This window comes from Carex rostrata, chromosome 31, assembly GCF_964058835.1.
Source record: "Carex rostrata chromosome 31, lpCarRost1.2, whole genome shotgun sequence".
Taxonomy (NCBI): Eukaryota; Viridiplantae; Streptophyta; class Magnoliopsida; order Poales; family Cyperaceae; genus Carex; species Carex rostrata.
In genome coordinates this window covers 1514774-1538553 of record NC_135948.1, presented here as the reverse complement: position 1 = coordinate 1538553, position 23780 = coordinate 1514774, and the positions used below count along the sequence as shown (strand labels likewise).

Here is a 23780-nt window from a genome sequence, read left to right as displayed (position 1 = left end):
TAAGGCCCAATATTTGGGGAAATGTGGGGCCCAACAAATGCTCCCGCTTGTGTGGTTGTTACGCAGGGCTAGTTCGACGACTAATAAGGAGATTTCTCCAATGGACCGGGGACCACACAAATGAATTATTTGGAAATTGGAACACTTAATCATCGGAATTTAGTTAATGTTAAAATTAGTCCACCAATACCAGCTATTTCAGGCTTATTTACAAAATTTTGGGCCTTTTATAAAGGTATAAGGCTTAGTGCAATATTTGGGCCCTGTTAAAGCTTTAATACATGGGTTGACATTTAATACATGGGTTGCTATCTATTGGAAGCCTCTGCTAAGTTTTCACTGTGTGTTACGAGAAAAAAAAAAAAAAAAAAAAAAAAAATCGAACATATGATTGATAGAGGTGAAACCCTGAAATAATACAAATTAACTAACATCAGTTATTAATATGTCCTTTTGTTTAAATTAGCCTCATTTACACAAATTATTGTTGTAATATAAAAAATAAAGTGATTTTTTGAGTTGCATAGGATAAGTGTTCTTTTTCAGAAAAAAAAAATATATGTTGCTTAAATGTCAGTTTGTGATTAAATGATTGATTTCAGCCATTTTAGTCACCGTATATACGGGCCCGCCTGCATTTCAAGAGTTTTGAATAGAATAAAAAATAAGCTTAGCCATCTTATAGAGGATTGGAAATATGACATACTTCTTCAATCAATTTAAAGTCAATATGGTATACGGACATATTTGTTCGACTGCAAATAATTAACACATGCGTTATATATGTGCATTTATAAAATTTATGATTGTTGGTTAAAGGAATCTAGAGAGTGAATATTTGCTTTTTAAATTTTAATCTAAATTAAATTAACTAGTGTGTCTATAACCTATTATTGGTGGAAACTCGAATAACTTGAATCTAAACTAATAAGTATGAAAGTAAATAAAAGAGTTTAGAGACACTTGACATGAGAGTTGTTTACAGAGTTCGACACTAACGCCTACGTCTCCAGGGCTTCGCGACCTTCTTGATGGCGCATCTTTCTTTACCCAATGAGAAAAGAGTACAAGGTGGAACTGGTGAGCCCTTACAAAGCTTGGAAAGTCACACGATCCGAGCACGGAAATGACTCAAGAGCACTAAAGCCTCTAATACAAGATAAGCGAGCACTCAGGGGTCTAGTATTCATAATACAAGAGAAGTGAGAACTCAGGACTCTAGTGTTTAAATGAATAAAAGATCTCTCACAAATCACTCTAATTCTTACAATAGATTGAGTATGGTGGAGTAGATTTTTGATTGTTGAATGAGTATTGAAGTGTCAAGATCAAGCAACCAAAGCGACTTTAATTTTCAGCAAGAGAAGATGAATTTGACAGCTGGAGCAACCAAAGAAAACATAATATTTGTTTATATATATAGGAAGAGAAGTAATTCTAGGTTTATAGACGTTACCATATTTGATGTTTGCTTTCCACGGCCCATAACAACCCATGCATTCATAATTTGAATAAAGTTAAAACATGAAAGTTGTAGATCTCGATCTCTTGGAAATTTCAAGCTTTGATTTACTCAAATCGGAGCTCCTATTACCAAACGGCAGCCAAAATACGAAAGCTGTGCAGAGCTAGAAAGTGCTAACCATTGTAACGGTCGGAACCCGTTGTGTGACGGAAAAATTCATTTCCGAAGTCCAATTTTCTGCCAAAGTCCAAAGGCTGACTGTTGCACCGGTCTATGACCCGTTACAACGGTTATCAACCGTTGTGGAACTTTAGCAATTTTTCAAATAGGCGTATCATGGTACGTGCTCGAGTATCCGATTTCGGTATATGACTACTTTTCAGAAAGATATTGATTTTGAAGTCTTAGCCTTCAGTGGAACAATGATGTAGTCAGTTATCTTAAGGACAAAGGAAATAACCTTAACAGTATTGTTGCAATTCTAAATCTTATGAATCTGCACATATCTCAATTCAAAGAAATTGTTAAATTCAATAAATATATGTTTTGCAAATCTAGTCAAACAGACAAATAGATTATGGTACAATCCAACAATGATATGATGCTGGAATACAATACCAATGATGAGTGTACTGTACTCTTAATTCGTAGCAAATAATAAGAAAAAGAAACAAAAATAACAATAAGAATATAAAAGTTATCTGGTATAAGTTTTTAATGATTAGGTTTAAGGAACGTACTTTTGGGACCACACTAACTTGAGACGAGGATATATTTATCGTTAGAAATTAAAATTTTAATTCTTTCGAAAAAATAATGATTATTTTGTATCTTAAAAAAAATAACATAAATGGTGTGATTCTACTAGGTGCAAGTTTCTGGGACTACAACAATAGTGCGAGTTAGTGTATTTTCAGATGCTAAATCTCATCTTATTTCTTGACCACTGATTTGTTGGAAAGTTGCTGAGATCGCACTATTGGTACAATTCTAGCAACCTATTTTTGATGAAACTGCACTAATAAACATGCGGTGGTATCTATGTTTGTATAAAGATAATAGTAAAGCTATGGTACTATGCGTAACACATTGATCCGTACTCTCAAATCTTTGGTTTTGAAAGTTCCTACTGAACCATTCAAAAACAATGATTTTCTACCGATCTAAAAATATAGTAAAGAATTCTAAAAAATGTAAAATTTAGTTTACAAGTATATATTCATATGAAAACAATGTTGAATAATTTGAATTGATAATTCAAATTTTAAAAACATAAGAATTGATAGTACAGGGTCAATCTACACTATGTATAGTATCATAGTCTCACTCAATCAGAGTAGGTCCGATGCCCATCGGATCTACTTTGGTTCAATGAATGTAGTGACCATCCGATTGCATCATGATTCGTGTGTTCCGTATTAAAATCTGTGCATGTGTATCAATTTCCGTGCGCATAAGATCTTAATGCTAATCGTACAATGTTAGAGCTAATTGAACCTAAAGTAGGTCCCAAAAATAATAATCACTCTCTTTTCAAAAACTTTGATTTTTTTTTTAATTTAAAAAAAAAAATCATAGACAAAGCTGAAAAACAGGCAACGACATCGGGATATGCGTCTCCAAATATACCCAATAATGGAAGGACCTTTTGGGACCACACTAACTCGAGACAAAGCTGGAAAACGGACCAATGATATCAGTTCCCAAATGTACCCAAAAATAGAAATAGAAAGAATGCCCTTTCTTCGCGCTACGTGCCATTTTGTCTCATTGCTTCTCTCTCCAATTGTATCCAAAGTCCCAAAGCCAAGATTAAATTTTTCATTTATTTCTCTCGACAAACTTTTTTCTTTACTTTTACATAAGATTTCTCTTAATTATTATATTTTGAAAATGCACATATTTTAGTGCGCATTTGTAAATAATGAGATAATCTTATTCTTCAAAATTATTCATTTCATTGTTACACAATTCAATATTTAATATATATACTGTGAAATTATTTCAAAGATGGATGTTTTATTTTATTTTTAGTTAGCCATGAAAAATTTATAAAAATTCTTTTGTGTCTAAAATAGAATACAAATTATTTTTACTCTTTAAATGTTTGTATCATTTCTCGGCATATATCATAATTAATTAACCTTCTTAAATGTCCGTTTTATTATTCGAACATTTGAATACCTTTCGAGATTATGTGATGGTATAATTTTTTATTTAACAAATTGGATCCTAGAAACAAATAAAAAATTCATCGATATTAAGATAGAATAAGAACATATGATGGGTGTATTTAATTTTTTATTTTTGTAATCAATAGCATAGTCACAAATGAATTATTCAGACGCGGTTCGATCGAGGAGGTCAAAAATTGGGATATATTTTTATAATGATTCGGTACCACGTGTTAGCGAAAATCTTGACAGTAGGTGGTAGTGGTATTTACCAGTATTACCCCCACTTCCACCTTATCTGATCCCTTGCTTTTGCAGACAGGCAAACAGCACATCTGGTAATTGGTAATTAGGCAACAAATTTTCCTTTATTGGCCATGCATCTCTGAGTGAGAGTCTTGTGCTTTCATTCCCCTCTGAGCTAGTTGCTGATTTGCTAACGGTACCTCTGACCATGGGTATGCCAAAAAACAATTGATCTCCCCACTGTCCATGCCACATGGACCAAATAAAGATTCCTTTTAGTTTGTTTAATTGGTGCCATAAGAAAAACGTCTTTCCCTGAATTGATTATTTTATTAAAATACCGTCAGGGGAGGGGAGTTGATATTCTAATTCATGGCGAATATATAAGTTGTGCAATAAAAGAGATAATTATGTTACTAATCGTTTATTTTTTATATAAATTTTGATGTGCAGGTCTTAATAGAACTTGCCACAATTGCTCGAATAGTGTATGGGATTTTATTATTCTACCGTTCATCAATTAGGGGAGTTCTTTTATGGGGCTGCTGGAATTTGAGTTTTTCGGTAGAAAATCAGAACAGGGAGAGACGTTTCAGATCTCTAGGAGATATTGGGCAAAGGATAAAAGCTGGTATGAAGAAAATCAAGAATGACATAAGCACTTGTTTTACCTTTGTGCTTGATCTTTACTTGGCCGTTTCGTTCAAGTTAGGTTTGATGAGGTATCCACCAGCACAAGGCGAAGTCCCGCCAGCACGAGACGAAGCACCTCTGGCACAAGACCATCATGGAGAAGTGGAACTTGTTAACTATCTGAATGAGTAGCGTTTGTTTTATGCTGATACAATTTGTAATAATGGGGAGTTCCAAAAGTTAAAAAATTGTTTGTTAGATTGCTGTGAGACATTGTCACTTTGCTGATATTTGGTAGCTTTTCTGTTTCAGAGATGATATATAGGTTATTGTGTTTGGATGCCCAATCGTTGATGGTTTAGGTGTGCTGAAACCTTGTTGCTGCCCAACTGATGATGGGTCGGTGGTATCAGTAATTAGCTAATGAGCTACACTTTTTAGAAGGGTTTCGTTTGCGTCTGTATGATTAGAGTCAAAGTCTAGTGCAAAGACTTTCGTTTAATGGATGGGCTTTAAGTCCTTTTTTTTTTTTTTAAATGAGTTTAATGGATGGGTTATAAATTAATTAGGGATTGATTAAGCAACCGAATTAATTAGACTTATGTTAATTTGGAGAAATTTTTTTTGTACCTGATAATATCATTGATATTGAAATTAATTTACTATTGTCAAGTCGTTAAATATATGTATGTGTGAGAACTGAGAACTGAGAACATATTTTGCATCTTGCAGGACATTTACTTAATATGTTTTGAAGTCTTTTAAATTATTTGTTTGCAAGCCATACACCTCGTTAAGTGAGTGAAAAGAGAGGAAACCATTCCTTAATTTGAGTTTGAAATTTTAGCTAGAAGCATTTCTATAGTTTCTGAATGTACGTAGTTATAGGAAGGCTATAAAAAAATATGGCAAGTCAGAATTGATGACTTAGAATGGATTAATTTCATGCACCTTCTATTTTCATTTTTTTCTTGGAATACAAATTCGTAAACAGATACATCTCATTCGCATATATACCTCTCCCATGCTAAAGCCTTATAACTCAAATAATCATGCTGATATTTTATTTCTAATATAGCATTATTATTTTTTATTAAAAAAAAATAATAAAAATAAAAATAAGAATAAAAAAAAATATAATTCTTAAATCTCTGTTGTGAGACTTTATATTCGTCCAATGTTCTCCAAATGTTTCAAGCATCACCTTATCAAGATTGTGTCGTCGACCGTCATAATAAATCAGCAACACTGGATACAACGGTATGACAAAAATTAAAAAATAAAAGGGAATAAGGCAGAACCATAAAGGGATCAAAGAAATAATGCAGTCGGTTAAAGGAATTTTTTTGTTCACTAAATTAAAGACCAAAATGGTGATCATCAATGAAAATGTCGAAGACAAATCATCTACGTGATCAAATTCTTCCTTGGGATCATTGTCATGAGTTGCTTGCCACAATAACCGAACAGATAACAATCCTAAGGCTTGAGGAATGCAGTCCCAACAAGCTATTGAAACAAAATCAACTCCATTGTGGCTGTCACGATATATCATCACCGGACAAATTATGAAACAGAAGAAGGAGATGAGTGATATTAAATAAGCTAATTTAACTTCATGACGACTACCGTCACTTGTTTGTGCATGGTAATTGTCTTTTTGAATTTCATTAGTAGCTATAGGCTTTGTGTTAGCTTCAACATCCATATTTTAAACAAGCCAACTGAGATATCGATTGAGAAGACGTGATTTTGGTTCGGGCTTTTTAAATGTGATTTTAACTATGTTTATCGATCTAGCTAATTTAAGTCAGTTGCTTAATTTAATTATTCAATACATACACGCATTACGATGCATATGTGCCTAAATGTGCTGTTTTCTATTTTTTTTTTTTTTAAGTCTAATCATAGTCACAATATCTGAGAGTAAAAAGTGATTATTACTGATGGTACACCGATATAAAAGTGATTTATTAAGTATCTGGGCCTTTTGTAATGGCATAAGGCTTACTGAAATATTTGGGCCGTTAAAAGCTTTTATTCACGAGTCATGACAGATTAAAACCTTTCTTCTCTCTGAGTCTCAGGTTTCGACTTTTCGAGTTGGCCGCTTAGAAACCTAGCTCCACGCTTCCCCCGACCCGTTTCAAGTTTAAACCCCGAACCGATCCTCTCTTTGGCCTGGCTAGAGCTATGACCTTTAGGATCACCGGAGCAGTACGGAATCGCCTAACCCAGCGCCTTCTTGTCTCCGGCGCCGCCGCCTCCGTTTCCCCCGCCAGACGAGAGGTCACCGCCGTCTTCAAGGTGAAGAAACCCTATAATTTCCCATTTCATTTCAAAAGCCCTTGTTATCAGATGAAATGCGTAGACGGCTGCACTGCATATTTTGTCAATCAAGTTAATTTTCTGTTATGTGGCTTAGATTACTTTTGGCAGTTAGCTATGTCTACTGCTTGGTACATTTGCTCTTTACTTGATTATATAATGCTGATGATGGCACCAGTAGGGTGCACAGTCCAGAGGATGTTCTCTGCTCAACTGTTTTTTGTAGTTGAACTTGTTTCAGTCAAATGAAACGGGCATCAGCCTTTTTTTATTAGAAAATAAATTAACCCAACTTTCAGTTGCTCAAGCTTAACCAAAAGTATATTGAAACCAAACTTGAGTGTGCTTTTTAGTTGCCATCTTTTTTTTGTCAGCATGTTTTTAATATAGCTGTGCCAGAAGGTGCCATATAATGTCTAATTTTGTATTTTTTATTACTTTGCAGGATAGTACTAGGCTTGAAGGTGCGGTGCTCTTTTTTTTTTGTTTCTGAGTCCATTCTTTACTACCAACACCAAATTTTGCGATAACAAGAATTTATAATGATTCTGTATTTGGTATGTTTTTAATTTTTTTTTGTTTATTCAGGCACATCTAGTTTATTGCGAAACCAGATACGATGGTATTTGACGAAACCAAGATCATGTAATAATTACCTTAGTAAGGACCGACAATGGAGACATCATGGGCTTTTGTCTATGGTACGGCCATGTGCTGCTGATTATTCAACAGAGGCTCAAGATAAAAAACCAAACAAGGTTCTGATTTTATTTTGTATGATTCCTCTTATTATCTACATTTTCAGAATTAACCCCTATATTTTACATTATTTGCAAGAGATCACCTGCGTTTCCTGAATATGCATCCAACTTCCATTTACACTCAATCATTTAACTCAGGGGGTTGAGACTAACAAAATAAATAAATTACTTTTACTCTTTTTCTTGTGAACTCAACAAGAAAGCTCAACCAAATTTCAAATTACCACTGGACGCCGGATTTTACTGGAGTTTGACATAAGTCCATTAAAAACAACTTCACGAGAGGCAGGAGCAATGTTTTCAACTTTTAATTAAATATAAACTTATATGATTAAATGGGTTGGGTGCTATTTACAAACATCTGAAAAGTACTGAAGATTTATGCTAATTTAAGAAATGTTGGTTATAGCATGCAAAAACATAAAATAATCAGCTAAAATATTGGCAAAACTCCCTTCTGTTGTTTCACTTGAGTTTGTAAATTAACTCAGGAGCGAACTGATATATCAACAGTGGAAGACCCTTTCGATGCACCGACGTATCACATACCAGAAAAGCCGGTGACCTTCACAGAAGGTGCTTCATACAGTCTTATAATACTTGCTGGTCTTGGTATTGCTGGCATAGCTGCATATGGTGTTTTTAAGGAACTCATCTTTGAGCCCAAAGAGTATGTAATTCCCTTCAACTATCTTACTCCGAATACTCCGTCAATTCAGTTGTGTGCTAAAAATGGCAATTCAAATTGTGTTTATCTTCTTTGATAATCAAAATAGTATTTAACATTTTGTAGTATTTGCAAGTTGCTTCGAACATTTGTGAGTTATCATGGGAAATGTGATGATTTCGCCCCCACTATAATTGACCTTCTTTTGGAATTATTGGCTCGTAAAGCTAATAATGTTAATTATATCAAGTTAACAATGAAGCAATTGGTTTTGCAACCTTAGTTTTAGTGGTTTTATGTATTAATTTCAATAAACACAAAAATGTTGGTTGCTACTAGCAAATTGTAAAAATGTTTGGTTATGTGTGTATAAAAATCATATGTACTCTACAAAATATGATTAATACATATTGGAATACTCATTTGTTCTTTCTAAATACTGTGCAGGTACAAAATTTTTGGAAAAGCCCTCACAAGAGTACAGAATGACAGTCAGGTGTGTGCTATATCTCAAAATCACCCAAAAAAGGTAGATGAATCAAATTGATATAGGTGTTATTGATTGTTATCAGGTGACTGTGAGGATAGGAACTCCAGTTACAGGATATGGCCAGGAGAGCAGAAACCGTGCAGCACGGCAACGCATCCCTAACCGTGTTTGGACTGATGAAGACGGTATTGAACATGTTGAGGTATACTCTCTTGGAGTGAGGCTACGGTACTATGCATATCACACTTTAGACTTTGAAAAAATTAAATAATGTAAATTTTGGCCTCCTAGTACACTTTCATATGGTTCGGATTGACTATTTAGAATTTGAAAATGAAGATATGGATCCGTAGTATGGACCAAAGTGTGATATGCATAGTACCGTAGCCTCACTCCCTTCAAATATGCATTGCATACTTCTGTTGATTACATTGAGTTTTTAAGCAGCTGTTTTCAAAGAAATAAATTAAGTAGAATATTTGTTGCTTTTTCAGGTAAATTTTTTCATACGGGGCCCGCATGGAGCAGGGAAGGTGTTTGCTGAGATGTTCAAGGACCAGTCTGACAAGAACTGGAAGTTCACCTATCTAATAGTCGAGATATTTTCTCCATCTAAAGTTCAACTCATGCTCGAATCCTATGTCCCTGCCTAACCTAGAAAAAAGTTACCTGAAAAAAGATGTAACAAAAGAAAAAAAGTTAGGAGAGAAGAGTTTTGAGATGGAACATTTGTGTAATTGTCTTTAATTTGTCATTGTTTTTGGGCCGTAGATAGTGCGGCCTCTTTCTTTTTTTTTTCAATTTATTTTTGCCCCAAAAGTTTTGGCCTTGGCATGAGGAGATGTGAAGACAAGTTAATAAGTTATTGGAACACTCATCTTCAACTCTTCAAGAGATTGATTCTTTACCTTTCGGTGATGTTAATGTTGCTTGTATTATGAAGAATGATGTTGGGTATATCTTTTCCTTTGGTGCCATCCATGAAATTATTTTTTACTTTATCATTGCTACGGTAATGTGGATTATGTGGCCTTGCATTTGCTGGGCGGCAGCCTACCAGGCTGAAATTGAATTCACAAAAATACAACGCTGGTGGTCTATTTCCAAATTCCTTTGTCCGGTAAAAACTGGTCAAAAGATATCAAAGGCGTGAGAAAATCATTGCACGAGATGCCTTTGGGGAAAAATTGTGGATAGGATCAGAGGACTATCGCACAAGCAATTAAAAACGACTAAAAGTAGGGATTGGAGCCTTTGGAATGTGAAATGCTCGTTGGCATGAGGCACGGGGGTGAAAACGGTAATATATACGATATGTATTCGAAAAAATTAGAAGTGAATATTAGATATAATATTCGTGTGGATATGAATACAAATATGATTTTATGTTTCAATTATTCATATCCGAATAGTAGATATATACCATATAGTTTAATATATATTATGAGCGAATTATGTTATTTAATAATATTATGAATTTTAGTATTTTTAATAATATTTTAATTTTTTTTAAATAAATATCCAATTCGATCCGTATAAGTATCCATATTTGTCTAATATTTGATCTGAAAAATTAACAAGGCATATGAATATGGTTTATCACTATCCAATCCGTATCCGCTATGTTTTCTTTCCTGAAGAGGCATTGTCCGCAAGTCAAGTGTGAATTTTTTATATGCGGGTCGAACATAGACTTAGTATAATACATGCGGGTAGAGAAGGAAATACGTAACATGCCGTGACGTGACGTGGCCAACTTTTTTTTCACGTGATGTGATGTGACATGGCTACAATGGTAACGGACGGTCACGTTATGTGTAGTCACGCCGTAACAATACGTAACGTATGAAAATTCAAATAAAAAATATGAAAATTCTAAAAATTCTAAAATAAGTAAATAATGTTGCAATTTTTTTTTTAAGAAAGACCATTAAAATATGGCATTACTTTAAAAATTCAATTACAAATATTCATTATACTGAACTAGAGAAAATAAAAATCAGTACTACATGACATGAGTACCAGTATCATTGAACCTACAATAAAAGGGAAACTTTAATATTCTATGTGTATTAAAAAAGTTGAATACTCTATGTTTCATATTGTAACGTGTCATGATATGATTGATTTGCATAACGTGACATAACGTGTAATTTTTACTTGAATGCGATCACGTCACATAATCGACACGCGTGACGTGACGTGACGTGACGTGACGTGACTGATCACGCTGTAACTAATTTCCTTTCTCTCATGTGAGTGAGACCCAATGTCATCCTTGGGCATTGAGGCATATGCCAATGAACCTCTTACGGCATAATTTCGCTTTTTGCCATATCAGGTCGGTAACTGGTGAAGTAAACTGTATAAAATTTATATACTGGTGTGCATTTAGGAGCCGGCTCTTTACATTATTTTTTTTTTATTTTTTTTTAAGTAAAAGTTGGAAGTCAAGCAATCCAACTATTTAATATTCTTATAATATAACAAATGATTTCTCTCATTTTGATTTTGAACCCATGATCTCTTACATAAAGTTCTTTACATTATTAATTTCTTAATAATTAGTTCCTTAAAAAATACAAACTTTAAAAAAAAAAAAATCATTGCTTTATTTTATCAATTGAATTTGAACCACATATTTATCATATGACTATTTAAGTTTCCTTAAGGCACAACATATCCCCCTAAAACTTAAGTGCCCGTTCGACAAATGAATAGAATAGTGAGATAGTGAAAAAAAAGAGGCTTATATTCCATGCAATTTAATCGTGTTCGGCACATTTGAAATAGTGAAAGAGTGGAATTGAACTAATTTTCAAATGTGAAAAAAGTCACTATTCCTCAATTCCACATCTACTATGAAAGTGAGATGAAACAGAGAGGGGCTAAAGTGTAAAAGAGAAAAGTTTGACTGCATATTTCCATAATATTTTCACTTTTTTACTTTTTCTCTATTCTATTCAATTCTATTCACGTTCAACTACTATTCCGTCACAATTCCTCACTCTTCCTCTATTCCACCTCATTTGATTTGTGCCTATTTTATGATTAAGATTTAAGACAGTACATTTTATTTGAGAGATTTCATGTTTAGAGGATCTTTTATGAATATTTAAAATTTAAAGTCTTAAATACAATTTTTATCTAACACAAAAAATTGCATCTTTGAGATGGGATCATAGGAGGCGGTGTTTAAGACTGATTGTTCTACACATAATTCTCCTAGAATATAATTTGTTTTTTTTTTATAATAAAGAAATGACTTAAACTTTGCTCTCAGTTAATATTTTTCATTAAAATTTCATTATAGTATATGTTAAAATATAACAGCTAGTTTCAAATTTTATTTGTAACGGCTAATTGTAGGGAATAGTGGTTAGTAGTTAGCGGTTGTAATTAATAAACTAGGAAATAGTGCAACGGCTAATTTTTTATTTATTTATAGATAGAGACACATGAAAAAATAAGAATGCAATAATAAGTTGTTTTCTTATTCTCTTCTCTTGTCTATAAAAAATAACATAGTATTAGAGTCATAGATTTGAAATTCTGCACAAGTACTATCCAAACTAGCAAAGCTAGTCGGTACGAGCGAAGAAAATAAAAGAAAAAAAAGACTCAAGAGCCAAAGAGCTAAGAACTCAATCAGTGTCAAGAAAGTAGAGTCATTAGCCAAAGAGCTAATAACTCAATAAGTGTCAAGAGATAGAAGGATAAGAGTCAAAGAGACAAAATAGTCCTCTCTCTGCACGTACCAGAAAACCGATAACAAAATTCTAGTCTTTGTTCTTATCAGTAAAGAACCAAAAAACTGTTTTTTCACCCGTTGATATTTTTAATAATTTCATAAACGGCTTAACACCTGTTGTTATTTGTGACTTGGGTAAAAATATCGAATACCTTTATTTTCCAATTTTTTTTTTTTATCAGATTCACATAAAAAATAATCTTTTCCGAAAAATCAAACAACAATGACATAAAAATCTGATCTCACCAATCACCAAAGCAATCCCAATTGTTGTTCAAATTGCAAAAAAGAGGGCCACACCTGAGATCGATGTTGGTTATTGTATCATAATCTCGGGGCGAAAGGATGAAAAGTAGCAGAGAAAAGAGGGAGAGATGAATTGGATCGGACTGGAAGAGATGCGTCTGCTTCCCACTCATGTGCCACAAACAATTCAATCCCGATACCACAACATCTTCTCTAACAAATCCTCGAAATGCTTGCTAAACAAATTCATGTCACAAACAATTCAATCCCGGTGCCACAACATCTCCAACAAATTCTCGGAATGCATTCTAACCAAATTCAAAATAAGAGCTCATGTGGTACTGCTTCTAACTAAAAAGATTTATTTTTCAATCAAATTATTATAGATAATTGTGCAACAGACCATATATTTGGTAACAAACAATTATTGTCAAACCTCAAACCGATTAATGGTAATAAATAAGTCTTGGTTGCAAACAGTATGAAGGCAAAAATAAATGTCATGTGATAAATTAATTTATGCAAGAAATAAATTGAAAATATTTTATATATAAAAATATTTTCTATAAAATTAATTTATATAAATAAATTAACACAATAATTAAATTATAATGTAATATTTTCTTGTAAAAATATTATATTTCAAAACCGGGAAACCGGCATCAAAATTGGTGAATGATTTCTTGAAAATAGATACTATTTTTTGAACTCCAAATTAATTTTTTGTGCTTCCGCAAAATTCGTTAACTCTGATCTCTGATATAAAAGACTTAAGCGTCCTTCCAACAAGATTTTAAATAGTATTTTAGATTTGAAATTTTGAATTATACTAATTGTGAAGTATGCGAGTTAGCAAAACAAACAAAATTTTATTTTTCTCTTTCTACTAGCAAAAGTAAAGTTGTTTTTGATTTAATACATTATGATTCTGATGTAATGGGTACCGGTCCCAATTGATTCATATAACGAATCCAAACATTTTATTTTATTTATTGATGATTATTCAAAAGCAACTTGGTTCTATTTACTTAAATTTAAAGATCAAGTGTTTGATTGTGGGACAACTAATTTTTTTATTTTTTTTTTATAAACAGAGACACATATGAAGCTAACATAAAATCACAATAATAAATTATTTTCTTATTCTCTCTTCTCTTCTCTTCTCTTCTCTTGCCTTACAAAAAAAATAAAATAACAGTATACAACATGAGTGGTTCATATTTGAATATGACCGGGAAGATAAAAAAGTAAGATATGATCCACCGCAACAGACACACACAACTAATTGATGTGATGGAAAAAGGCCAGAGGATCTGATTCGTGAAGACAGAAGCCTGAGCCACCGGTTTTGAAATTGGCTTTGATCGGAAAGTAGGGACAGGTAAGTTCCTTTTGTCCGGCCTCTAATATCCATTCTATGTGCTCATGTCCCAACTTGCACATACCACCTGGACTAAGATGGAATTTCTTTTACAAACCATAATTAAAAAAAAAAAGGGAGAAATTTCAAGGAACCAACACTTTTTTTACAAAAAACATAAGTATAAGCAATTCCAATTGCGTCCAAAAATACTATTCGGTGCCTCCCAGTTTTACATTTTTATTTGACAGTAGTCACAGAAGATTCATATTCTCCATATACCGAACAGGCTATTGGGTCCCAAGTTCCAACATAAAATCAAATTATAACTTTTTTAAACAAAAAATATGGTAGCAAAAACTTGAAAAAAAATAAAAATAAAACTATACCGAATAGCCTATTCGGTACAGAGCTATTCTACAGAAAGCAAAAAATTTATGACATGAGATATACTGAATAGGTTATTGGTACCCTTGAATTTATATAAATGGCACGTATGAAATAGCCTATTCAGTAATTATAGTTTTTGTAAAAAAAAAAATAACCAATCAAATTGGTTCCCTAAATTTTTTTTTTTATTATGGTTCACAAAAACAAATCCACTAAGATAAGCTCAAATTACATAACTTTATATGATTCCGTGATTAATATTTTCAAAGATATCCAGGTTGATTTTATTCCGTATTAGTCATTTAGTCTAGCATATTTCCCAAGTTGGAAAAGTTATAACAAAATTCCACCTTTTTTTTTTGTTTTTCTCTTTGTCCGAGTCATGACATTTAATAATAGATATACTTCAGAGCCGAAGAACGGCCGCAAATGTTTGTTAGATAAACTCAAATTGAAAGCATATATCAATGTTATATCAGTGTACACTTTCAAATAAAATATCTCTTTTAAGTTTAATAATGGATAATATTTCACCGAGTATACAGGACAAGGCGTGACCACTACAATCAGACTTTGTTGTCTTTAGATAATCTGAGCATTAATTAAAGGATTGAGCTCTCCTTTGTTTGCAGACGTGGGACTAGGTCATCATTACTCATCAACACAATCTACCAATAGATAGGAATGGCAACAATATCTATCTCTGTGTCATATTTTATATTTAGCAACAAAATCTATGGTTGAGAATTTTTTTTTTAACGCAAGGGTACAAATGAGAACTATTTTATAATTAAGATTATATGAGAATAACTTTTATTTGTATGATAATTATAATTTATATATATATTTTTATTTATTACAAATTGATTTATCAAACATTTGTTATAGTTTTATTAATGATTTGTGGCCAAATTGGATTTATGTAATATTTTTAAATTATTTTATGTTTAATATTTTTTAAATAATAAATCAATAATGGGCTAGGCTACTATGACATTGGTGTTATTTGAAATTAAATAACACCAACTTTTAAACCCTTAGATCTGCCTTGAGATTCGTACAAAATAAAGTGCTTGAACAGTAAAAGCGGATATTACGAATCTCAAGACAGATCTAAGGGTTTAAAAGTTGGTGTTATTTAATTTCAAATAACACCAATGTCATAGTAGCCTAACTCATCAATAATTGTCATTTTTATATTTTATAAAGTTATGATGCGATTAAAAAAGAATAAAATACAGATAACGCTAATACGTAATACGTAAATATAAAATATACATAAAATTAATTTTATATGAATACAAAATATGAAAAATATCTCCAATCGATCAGTACATGCGTGGTGTAATATCTACAAGATATTTGTAGAGAAATTTACACTAGTATCTTCACTTCCGCTAGAATTATAAACGAATGCATCCAAGGCCGACAAAAATAATATCATAAACTAATACTGTAATTATAATCTTAACCCACTTGCATAATTAAGTATTACATTTTTATTCTATGATGATCATGGGTCGGTTTGAAAAGGGGTAAATTAACCGAAAGGGTACTTGTTTATTTGACTAAAAGCTTCTTCTAATCCGCAACCATTAGCATTCCATTCTTCAGGCATCACAACATGCCTTGAATAAAGCCGAATAATTGGAGAATATATTTTTTTTTTTTTTCTAATACAGCCAGCTATGATACCGTTTCTTAATCAATAAACCCATGGAAAAGGGGGACTACTTTATCTACAAAAGAGACAAATAAAAGTAGCAGCATATGAATAATTTGAAAAAAATAATAATAATAAAAATGAAAATGTGAACTCATTTGATGCCGTCTTATTGTGACCCCACTTGAAATGCTGAAAATTGGAAAGAACAAAAGAGAAGCAGCTTTCAGCTTTCATGGATCTAAAATGATATTCTAATTATCTAGTTGTGTTATGTTATGTCAAATATGCGGCCTTCTCACGCAGTGCGGGGCCTACTGGGCCCGCATTAAAGCCCACAAGTCTCGCCGCTGGTTTCCCTTCACCCAACCTCGCTACACTCGGTGCAGAATTTATTGTAACTAACAGATCTGGCCTGGTGTTACAGGTTTATCAACAATGCATCGACTATGGACTTGATGATCTTGACCGTTGAAATGAATGTTTATATTTGAAATCTGGAATTGAAATTTTGATATGTAGCCATATGTTTATGGTGCATATAAAATATTATGAACTTTTATTTAAATTTATTGTTCATTAGATGACTTAAAATTTGCAATAATTTGCTTTTATGACATTTATCTAAATTGCATAAAATTATCCATATGATTAATTTGTAAGGTAATATGTTTGCAAACTTGTTTTTCAATATTTATATTCAATTTGAAAATATTATCAAAATTATCAGGTCAAATATTGTTAATAGGTTCCAACTCCCAACCCATTTAATATACTAGTAAGTATTATTTTCGAATTTAGTTGGTCAAAGAGTATATTCCAAATACACCCTGAAAATATTATTTTGAATTAATATCCACCAAACGCATTTCGACTTTTTTCTTCTTAAAAAAAAAAAGAAAGAAAGAAAAACTCTCCATACGCACCGAGTATAATCCAGGTCCATTGGAACTGTAATTATTGTGATAGCCACATTTTTTAAACAGTGGTATTGGCGCCAATCGATTTAAGAAATGTGAACGCGACACGTGTCAGACACTTACACCAAATATCCGGACTTTGTCATGTGAGGTGGTCAGGTGGGCTGGGCACAATACAAACCCCCTTTTTCCCCTGAAAAAAATATAAAAAATAAAATAAAATAAAATAACACAAACTCCTTTTTTCCTGGCATCTTTCTTGTACGCCATTCATGATTCACCCGGAGAATTTTGAGATTCAACCATTTTTTTAAGGAAAAGATTTTTGCTCCTACTGTTTAAGGAAAAGATTTTTGCTCCTACTGAGGCTTCCTTAGACGATTGTATAAGAATATAAAATTCACGAGCATAAAATTTAATACGTCGAATAATAAATTTTGTATAAATTCAAATAAATCCAGGACTTATATTTTTAGAACTTTAAGGATTTATATAGATTGATATATTTTGATGTGTTAGAATCTGTGCGCACTGTATCAAAAAGCACGCTGAAGATAAGTACGAATACTATAAAAAAAAATTGACACGTGAAAAGAAGATGATTCGTGTATAAATTTTGCATAGATTATTTTTTTCGTCGGAATAAAAATTTATGTGAGAGAATTCTCAGATTTTGTGTTAATATCCGGACGAATATAATTAGGCAGTCGCACTCCAAACAGTAATTAACACTGCTCATTTTTTTATTCTGTCTTAATTAGATTATGGTAAGGAAAACCATATTTGAATCTAAAATAGTAAAAATATAATTTAAACGGTAATTTTTTAATTTGAAAATATAATTTTGCTGTTAGGATATACGAACAATGAATTAAATTGACATTTTTGTTATACATCGAAAATAAATTATAATTTTGAAACCTGGTAGTAGAAATATGATTTATACTTTATGTATTTCATGCATGTAAACAATGTTTAATTTGAGGTAAGTTTTGCTATTTATCAAATCACTCAAAACTTTGCAATGATTCATATTTAATGGCATCTGGTTGAAATCTAATGATATTCAAATTGTTTGAAAAAAAGAAATACAAAATCAAATGATGAAAATACTCATGCAATTTAGAATTCATTGAACTTATTTTATTAATTTGAAAGCTATTTATTCAGTTCAGAAGAAAAAGTAATCAATATTCATTTAAATTTTTCTCTAGGTTTATATTGAAACTTCAAAATACAAAAAAAATTATCCTTCTAAATTAAAAAGAAAAACATAAAAGTATTTCTCTAGCAATGAACTATCAGATTTAATCATTTAGCCTTTAATTCTGTTTCACTTTCATCAAAGTTCAATTTGTTTTATGTATTCTCAAGTAACATCAATTTTTAATTTTATTTTCAAAGTTTCCAAAGCAAGAAATTAAATATAATAACGCAACAAACAATATGATAAACAAAAAGTTTACATGCTAATTGTTTGCAACTCTTTTTATTATATTATTTTAAAGAAATGGATAAGTAAGTTGTAACCGTTGCAATCCTTACTTGGAAGTATATTTTAATTTAGTTTGAATTGTTCATCTAAAATTAATTAAATTTTCTGGAATAATGGACAATATTTTCGAAAGTTTATTAGAGAGAAAAAAAGAAATTATTTTGTTCTTGTGGATCCAAATTCGCCAACCATTTCTGTTGCATATGCATGTTTGCAATTGGGAAACAGAGTAGGTCCGATGGGCATCGGACCTACTTTGGTTCCAACGGGTTCAATCACCGTTAGATTGGCTTTAGGATTCGCGTCTGCTTTAATATTGGTGCGCACAAATTATGAAGCAAATTAGACAGTATATTTACCAATCGGAACCAAACTAGATCCGATGGGCATCGGACCTACACCTTTCTCTTGTAATTGGGGTTGAATTTTGTACAGTTGAGGATATTTTCATGAGTCATGACCCATATAAATATTTTTGGATTTCTAAAAGGTGATGTTGTTTGCATGAAACTAGATCATGGGTTTAGGATTCTGAATAGCTGTTCTGATTCTGTATTAGCTGTTTGCAGGATTAAATGCAATCTTTTTCAATCCATATCACCGTTTATCAATTCCACCTGGAAGCAATAATTAATTGAATAATTAATTTAGTACCCACACAGTATTCGCGTTACAATACGCATGCTACAGTATCACACTTAGAGAAATAATATATTATGGTCCCCACTAATTATTATTCTAAAATCATAGCAACATCATTTCTCTATGGTCCTCATTAATTATATAGTTTTCCTTCTACAATCCCACACTCGTGTTGACTTCATAGGAACAAATATTTTAATGCATAGATATAAATACTTTTAGTACTTAGATATCAATCAGTGTCATATGTAAAAATAATTAGATATGCATACATTCGTAGTTATAAATACTTAGAAGATAATATATCAACACTCAAAAAAAATATTAATACTTTGATGCGTGACTTGTTATGGTTATCCATTTTCGAGTTCCTTTAACAAAAAAATTTAGTGTATAAGTATAAATACTTTCAATACTTAGATATATGTACTTCAATGTCATATGTAAAAAATACTTGTACGGCAAAATATAAATACTTGCGTGATGACGAGTCTGAAAGTACGTCATTATGGATCTCATTTGAAAGAAAAAAAATGCGTAGGTATTAATAATATGGAAAAAAAAATTGTGGAGATTTTGCAGTCCATGTAGGAAGTTATCTTTCTGCATTTAATTTTCGGTGGCCCCCCCGAGTGTACAGTGCGGGTACAGTACTGCGGGTATTATTATCTTCGCGCTACAGTACCCGTACAATAAATAATTGTTCACCTCATAACTATAAATACTTCCATGCATATATATTAATAATTTAGGAAAAAAATTATGAGTTGTGGAATTTTTGCGATCCCTACAAAAAAGTTATTTTTTCACATTTAATTTTCGGTAGTCCTCTTGTGGATATAGTGCAAGTACTGTAGTGCGGATACTGTTATCAGCTTCCTAATTAATTTCATTGAGACATTCATTACGTGTAGGAAGCAATATGCGGGGAGGAATATCTTTTAAAGGAATGGATAATGGGAAACATATCTTTTAAAGGATCGATTTTTTTTTTTTTGTGTGTTGGGGAATATTTTGTTCCAATTATTTGCTATTTAGAGTATATGTAATGTATTACGTGTAAATTTTGTTTGTCCAACTACAAGGTTAAGTGTGAATTAATTTCGTGGAAGTTTGTTTTAAATATAAATTCTCTACAAATTAAAATTTAATCAAAATTAAAATTGACAAACGAAAGATTAATTGATAAATAGAGGTGCTATTTTTACTAGATTATCCGGTCTTGACTCCTGATCTTATTTTGATCTGGATTTAAATCGGGATCAGTCCGAACCTAATTAATCTGAATAAGGTATGATTTTAAATATATAATCAATTAAATTATGGGTATATTTTTCTATATCTGGTTCGAATTTTATCCGAACTTAGAATGTATAGTGTATGGTTTAAGTCTACCTTTCCTGACCCAATACGACAGTATATACCTAATGTCATGCTAATATTAGTAACATTTCTGAGAGGGGATATTTCTAATTCTAAAAGATTATAACATGTTAGTTAATATATCTCCATTCTTACATTATGTACGTAGATGTTCTGATTCGTCAACGGCTATGATTGAAAGATAAAATTTCAGATTTTATCACTTTTTATTTTGTTTTTGTGTAAATTAATAAGTTGAAAAATAACATTCAAAATTTATTTATATCAATGTATTTTTATAAACTTTTGATATCGATCAAAACTAAATTGGAATGTCATGATTTTTTAAATGTGGATAGAGAAAATGATAAGATCAAATCTAATAATATTATTTGAGCGAGTCTATGGTACTATGCATACCGTGCTACGGCTCTATATTTGAGTTTTCAAATCCTAACGGTCGATCCGAACCGTTCATCTTGTTCTCCATATTAATATGTTTTTGGAGACCAAATTTTACAGTTTTTAAAAAATTTTTACTATTTTTTTAGATATTTAGAAAATCACTTGATCTGAAAATTCTGGACCATCCAAAAACAGTGATTTTAAAACTCAAATATAGAGCTGTAGCACGGTACCAAATTGTAATATGCATAGTACCATAGACTCACTCATATTATTTTGATATTTCAGTTTTGAATTCTAAATTATTAACATTAAAAAATAAATATATGATAGAAACATTGAAACTCCTCTTGTATTATTATGATCAACATTAACTTTTTATTTATGCTATTTTTAATTTTAATAGATTAAGCGGAATAAGGGCGGTCTGATCTGAAGGAAACGTTTCATGCACATCAAGATTTACAAAGAAAACTTTAAAATTTGTACTAATTTAAACATACATCGAACGACTTTTATCCAGGGGCGGATCTACTGTACCACCGGGGGGGGGGGGGGGGAGCCACCTCCCCTGGATTTCGAGTTTTAGTGGTAATCTATTGGTACCGATCGATTTTGTCTCTCTCTGAAGAAAAATTTATTCCCCTCTGGATGTTTGATTTGTAATTCGGGTTAAATTTAGTGTTAAAATCAAAATAAATTTCTTGAATTATGATTGGTAATATTAATTATAAGTTATAGGATTAAAAATTATAAGTTAGGGCATTGAAAAATATAAGTCAAAACATATTTTTTTATCAAGTATTCAATTAATTAATAAATTTAAATTCAATAAACTATTTAAACCCAATTCAATAATTTTTTTCTTCCGACGAAAATCCTGCCTCTGCTCTTATCCGACCTCCGACAATACACCTCCCACTCAGCACCGCTATATTTTGTACATACGAGCATTTGTAGAATCAATGAAAATAATAATAAAAAATGCTATGATGTAGAAGTTTGAGAAAACCAAAAAATAGAAAGTTGAAGCAAGTACATAAAAACGGGAGAGCATCAAGAGAAATAGGAAAATGAAAACAAGTGGCATCGACATAGAATTTTTTTCATAAACCATAATTGAAAAATGGATTCTTAGGGAACCAATATGATTACAACTTTTTTTTCAAAAACCATAAGAACCGTGGGAACGTCACGGTCTGGCATTTTTTTTTTCCAGACCGTGTGCTTCTCACGGTCTTGCCAAAATTTTTTTATTTTTTTTATTTTTTTTTAAAAAAAAACAGATTTTTTTATTAAAAAAAACAGATTGTTTTTTTCAGACCGTGGGATTCCCACGGTCTCAATTTTTTTTTTTTTTTTTTTTTTTTATAAAACAGAATTTTTTTTAATTTTTTTTTTGTATTAAAATATTAGAAATGTTGAATATGTTTCTTTGAAAATAGATGAAATACAATATAATTTGATTTATTAGAAATACTGCAATAAATAATCCGGATCAATATTTTTCAGGTCGGATTTTTCGCGGCTGTAAGAAAAATTAATATATTTATTTATGTGTTATTAGAAAAAAATAAAAATGCTTAGATTCTGAGTTATTGATCCCGATTCAAAAGTCACTTCTAGGTAATCCAGAAAATATTGTGATCCCTCTAGGACATTTAATTTATAAAAAGTTATATCTATTTTGAGAATTCTTTTTGAATAACAATTATTAAATAACTTAAAAGTTATTATTATTTTCAAAAATAGATACAACTTTTCATAAATTAAATTTACTAGAAAGATCACAATATTTTCTGGATTACCTAGAAATGACTTTTGAACCGGGATCAATAACTCAGAATCTAAGCATTTTTATTTTTTTCTAATAACACATAAATAAATATATTAATTTTTCTTACAGCCGCGAAAAATCCGACCTGAAAAATATTGATCCGGGTTATTTATTGCAGTATTTCTAATAAATCAAATTATATTGTATTTCATCTATTTTCAAAGAAACATATTCAACATTTCTAATATTTTAATACAAAAAATTAAAAAATTAAAAAAAATTCTGTTTTATAAAAAAAAAAAAAAAAAAAAAAAATTGAGACCGTGGGAACCCCACGGTCTGAAAAAAAAATCTGCTTTTTTTTAAAAAAAAAAAAAAAAAAATTTGGCAAGACCGTGAGAAGCACACGGTCTGAAAAAAAAAAAAATGCCAGACCGTGAGGTTCCCACGGTTCTTATGGTTTTTGAAAAAAAAATTGTAATCATATTGGTTCCCTAAGAATCCATTTTTCAATTATGGTTTATGAAAAAAACTCATCGACATATCCCACTGTACCTCGATAGACTTAAACAAAGACAAGCACCAGAAAACTGGAATCTTTGCCTCGGATTTTTAAAACCTCTCGGGTTGCGTTCACCTCCAGTGCTCAAGGAAAACAGAGAAACAATAAATATTCATACTCTATTCTAAAAATAATAATATAATTAAACAACTTAATTTTTTTATCTTTTCTCTAAAAGAAAATTATACTATATTTTTTTGTCAAAGTGGTTTCTTCACTATGTTGGTCATATAGGTACATGGATTTTAATTAATTTCCTATATATTATTAGGTTTTGGATAATTGATTATAGTTTGACTAGAATAATTGGATATCTCCAGTTCTGATAAGAATGTAAGGAGGGCATGTGTAAGAGGTGTTGCTTTATGGAGTAACGCACAACGGTCTGGAACCGGAATCGCCAATTCCGGTTGCCGATATGCAGTGCAACCGGCTATAGCCGG

General features: G+C 31.4%; 1 protein-coding gene across 1 annotated transcript; it reads left to right on the top strand.

Moving 5' to 3' along the window:
* Window positions 1-6568: 6568 nt before the first annotated feature.
* On the top strand, window positions 6569-9741 carry SD3 (import inner membrane translocase subunit). The gene is made up of 7 exons (XM_078296321.1): window positions 6569-6825; window positions 7292-7310; window positions 7435-7604; window positions 8099-8277; window positions 8722-8770; window positions 8847-8966; window positions 9259-9741. Exons 1-7 carry the CDS (start codon window positions 6712-6714, stop codon window positions 9415-9417), a joined length of 810 nt encoding a protein of 269 aa, XP_078152447.1. The 5' UTR covers window positions 6569-6711; the 3' UTR covers window positions 9418-9741.
* The last annotated feature ends 14039 nt before the right edge of the window (window positions 9742-23780 follow it).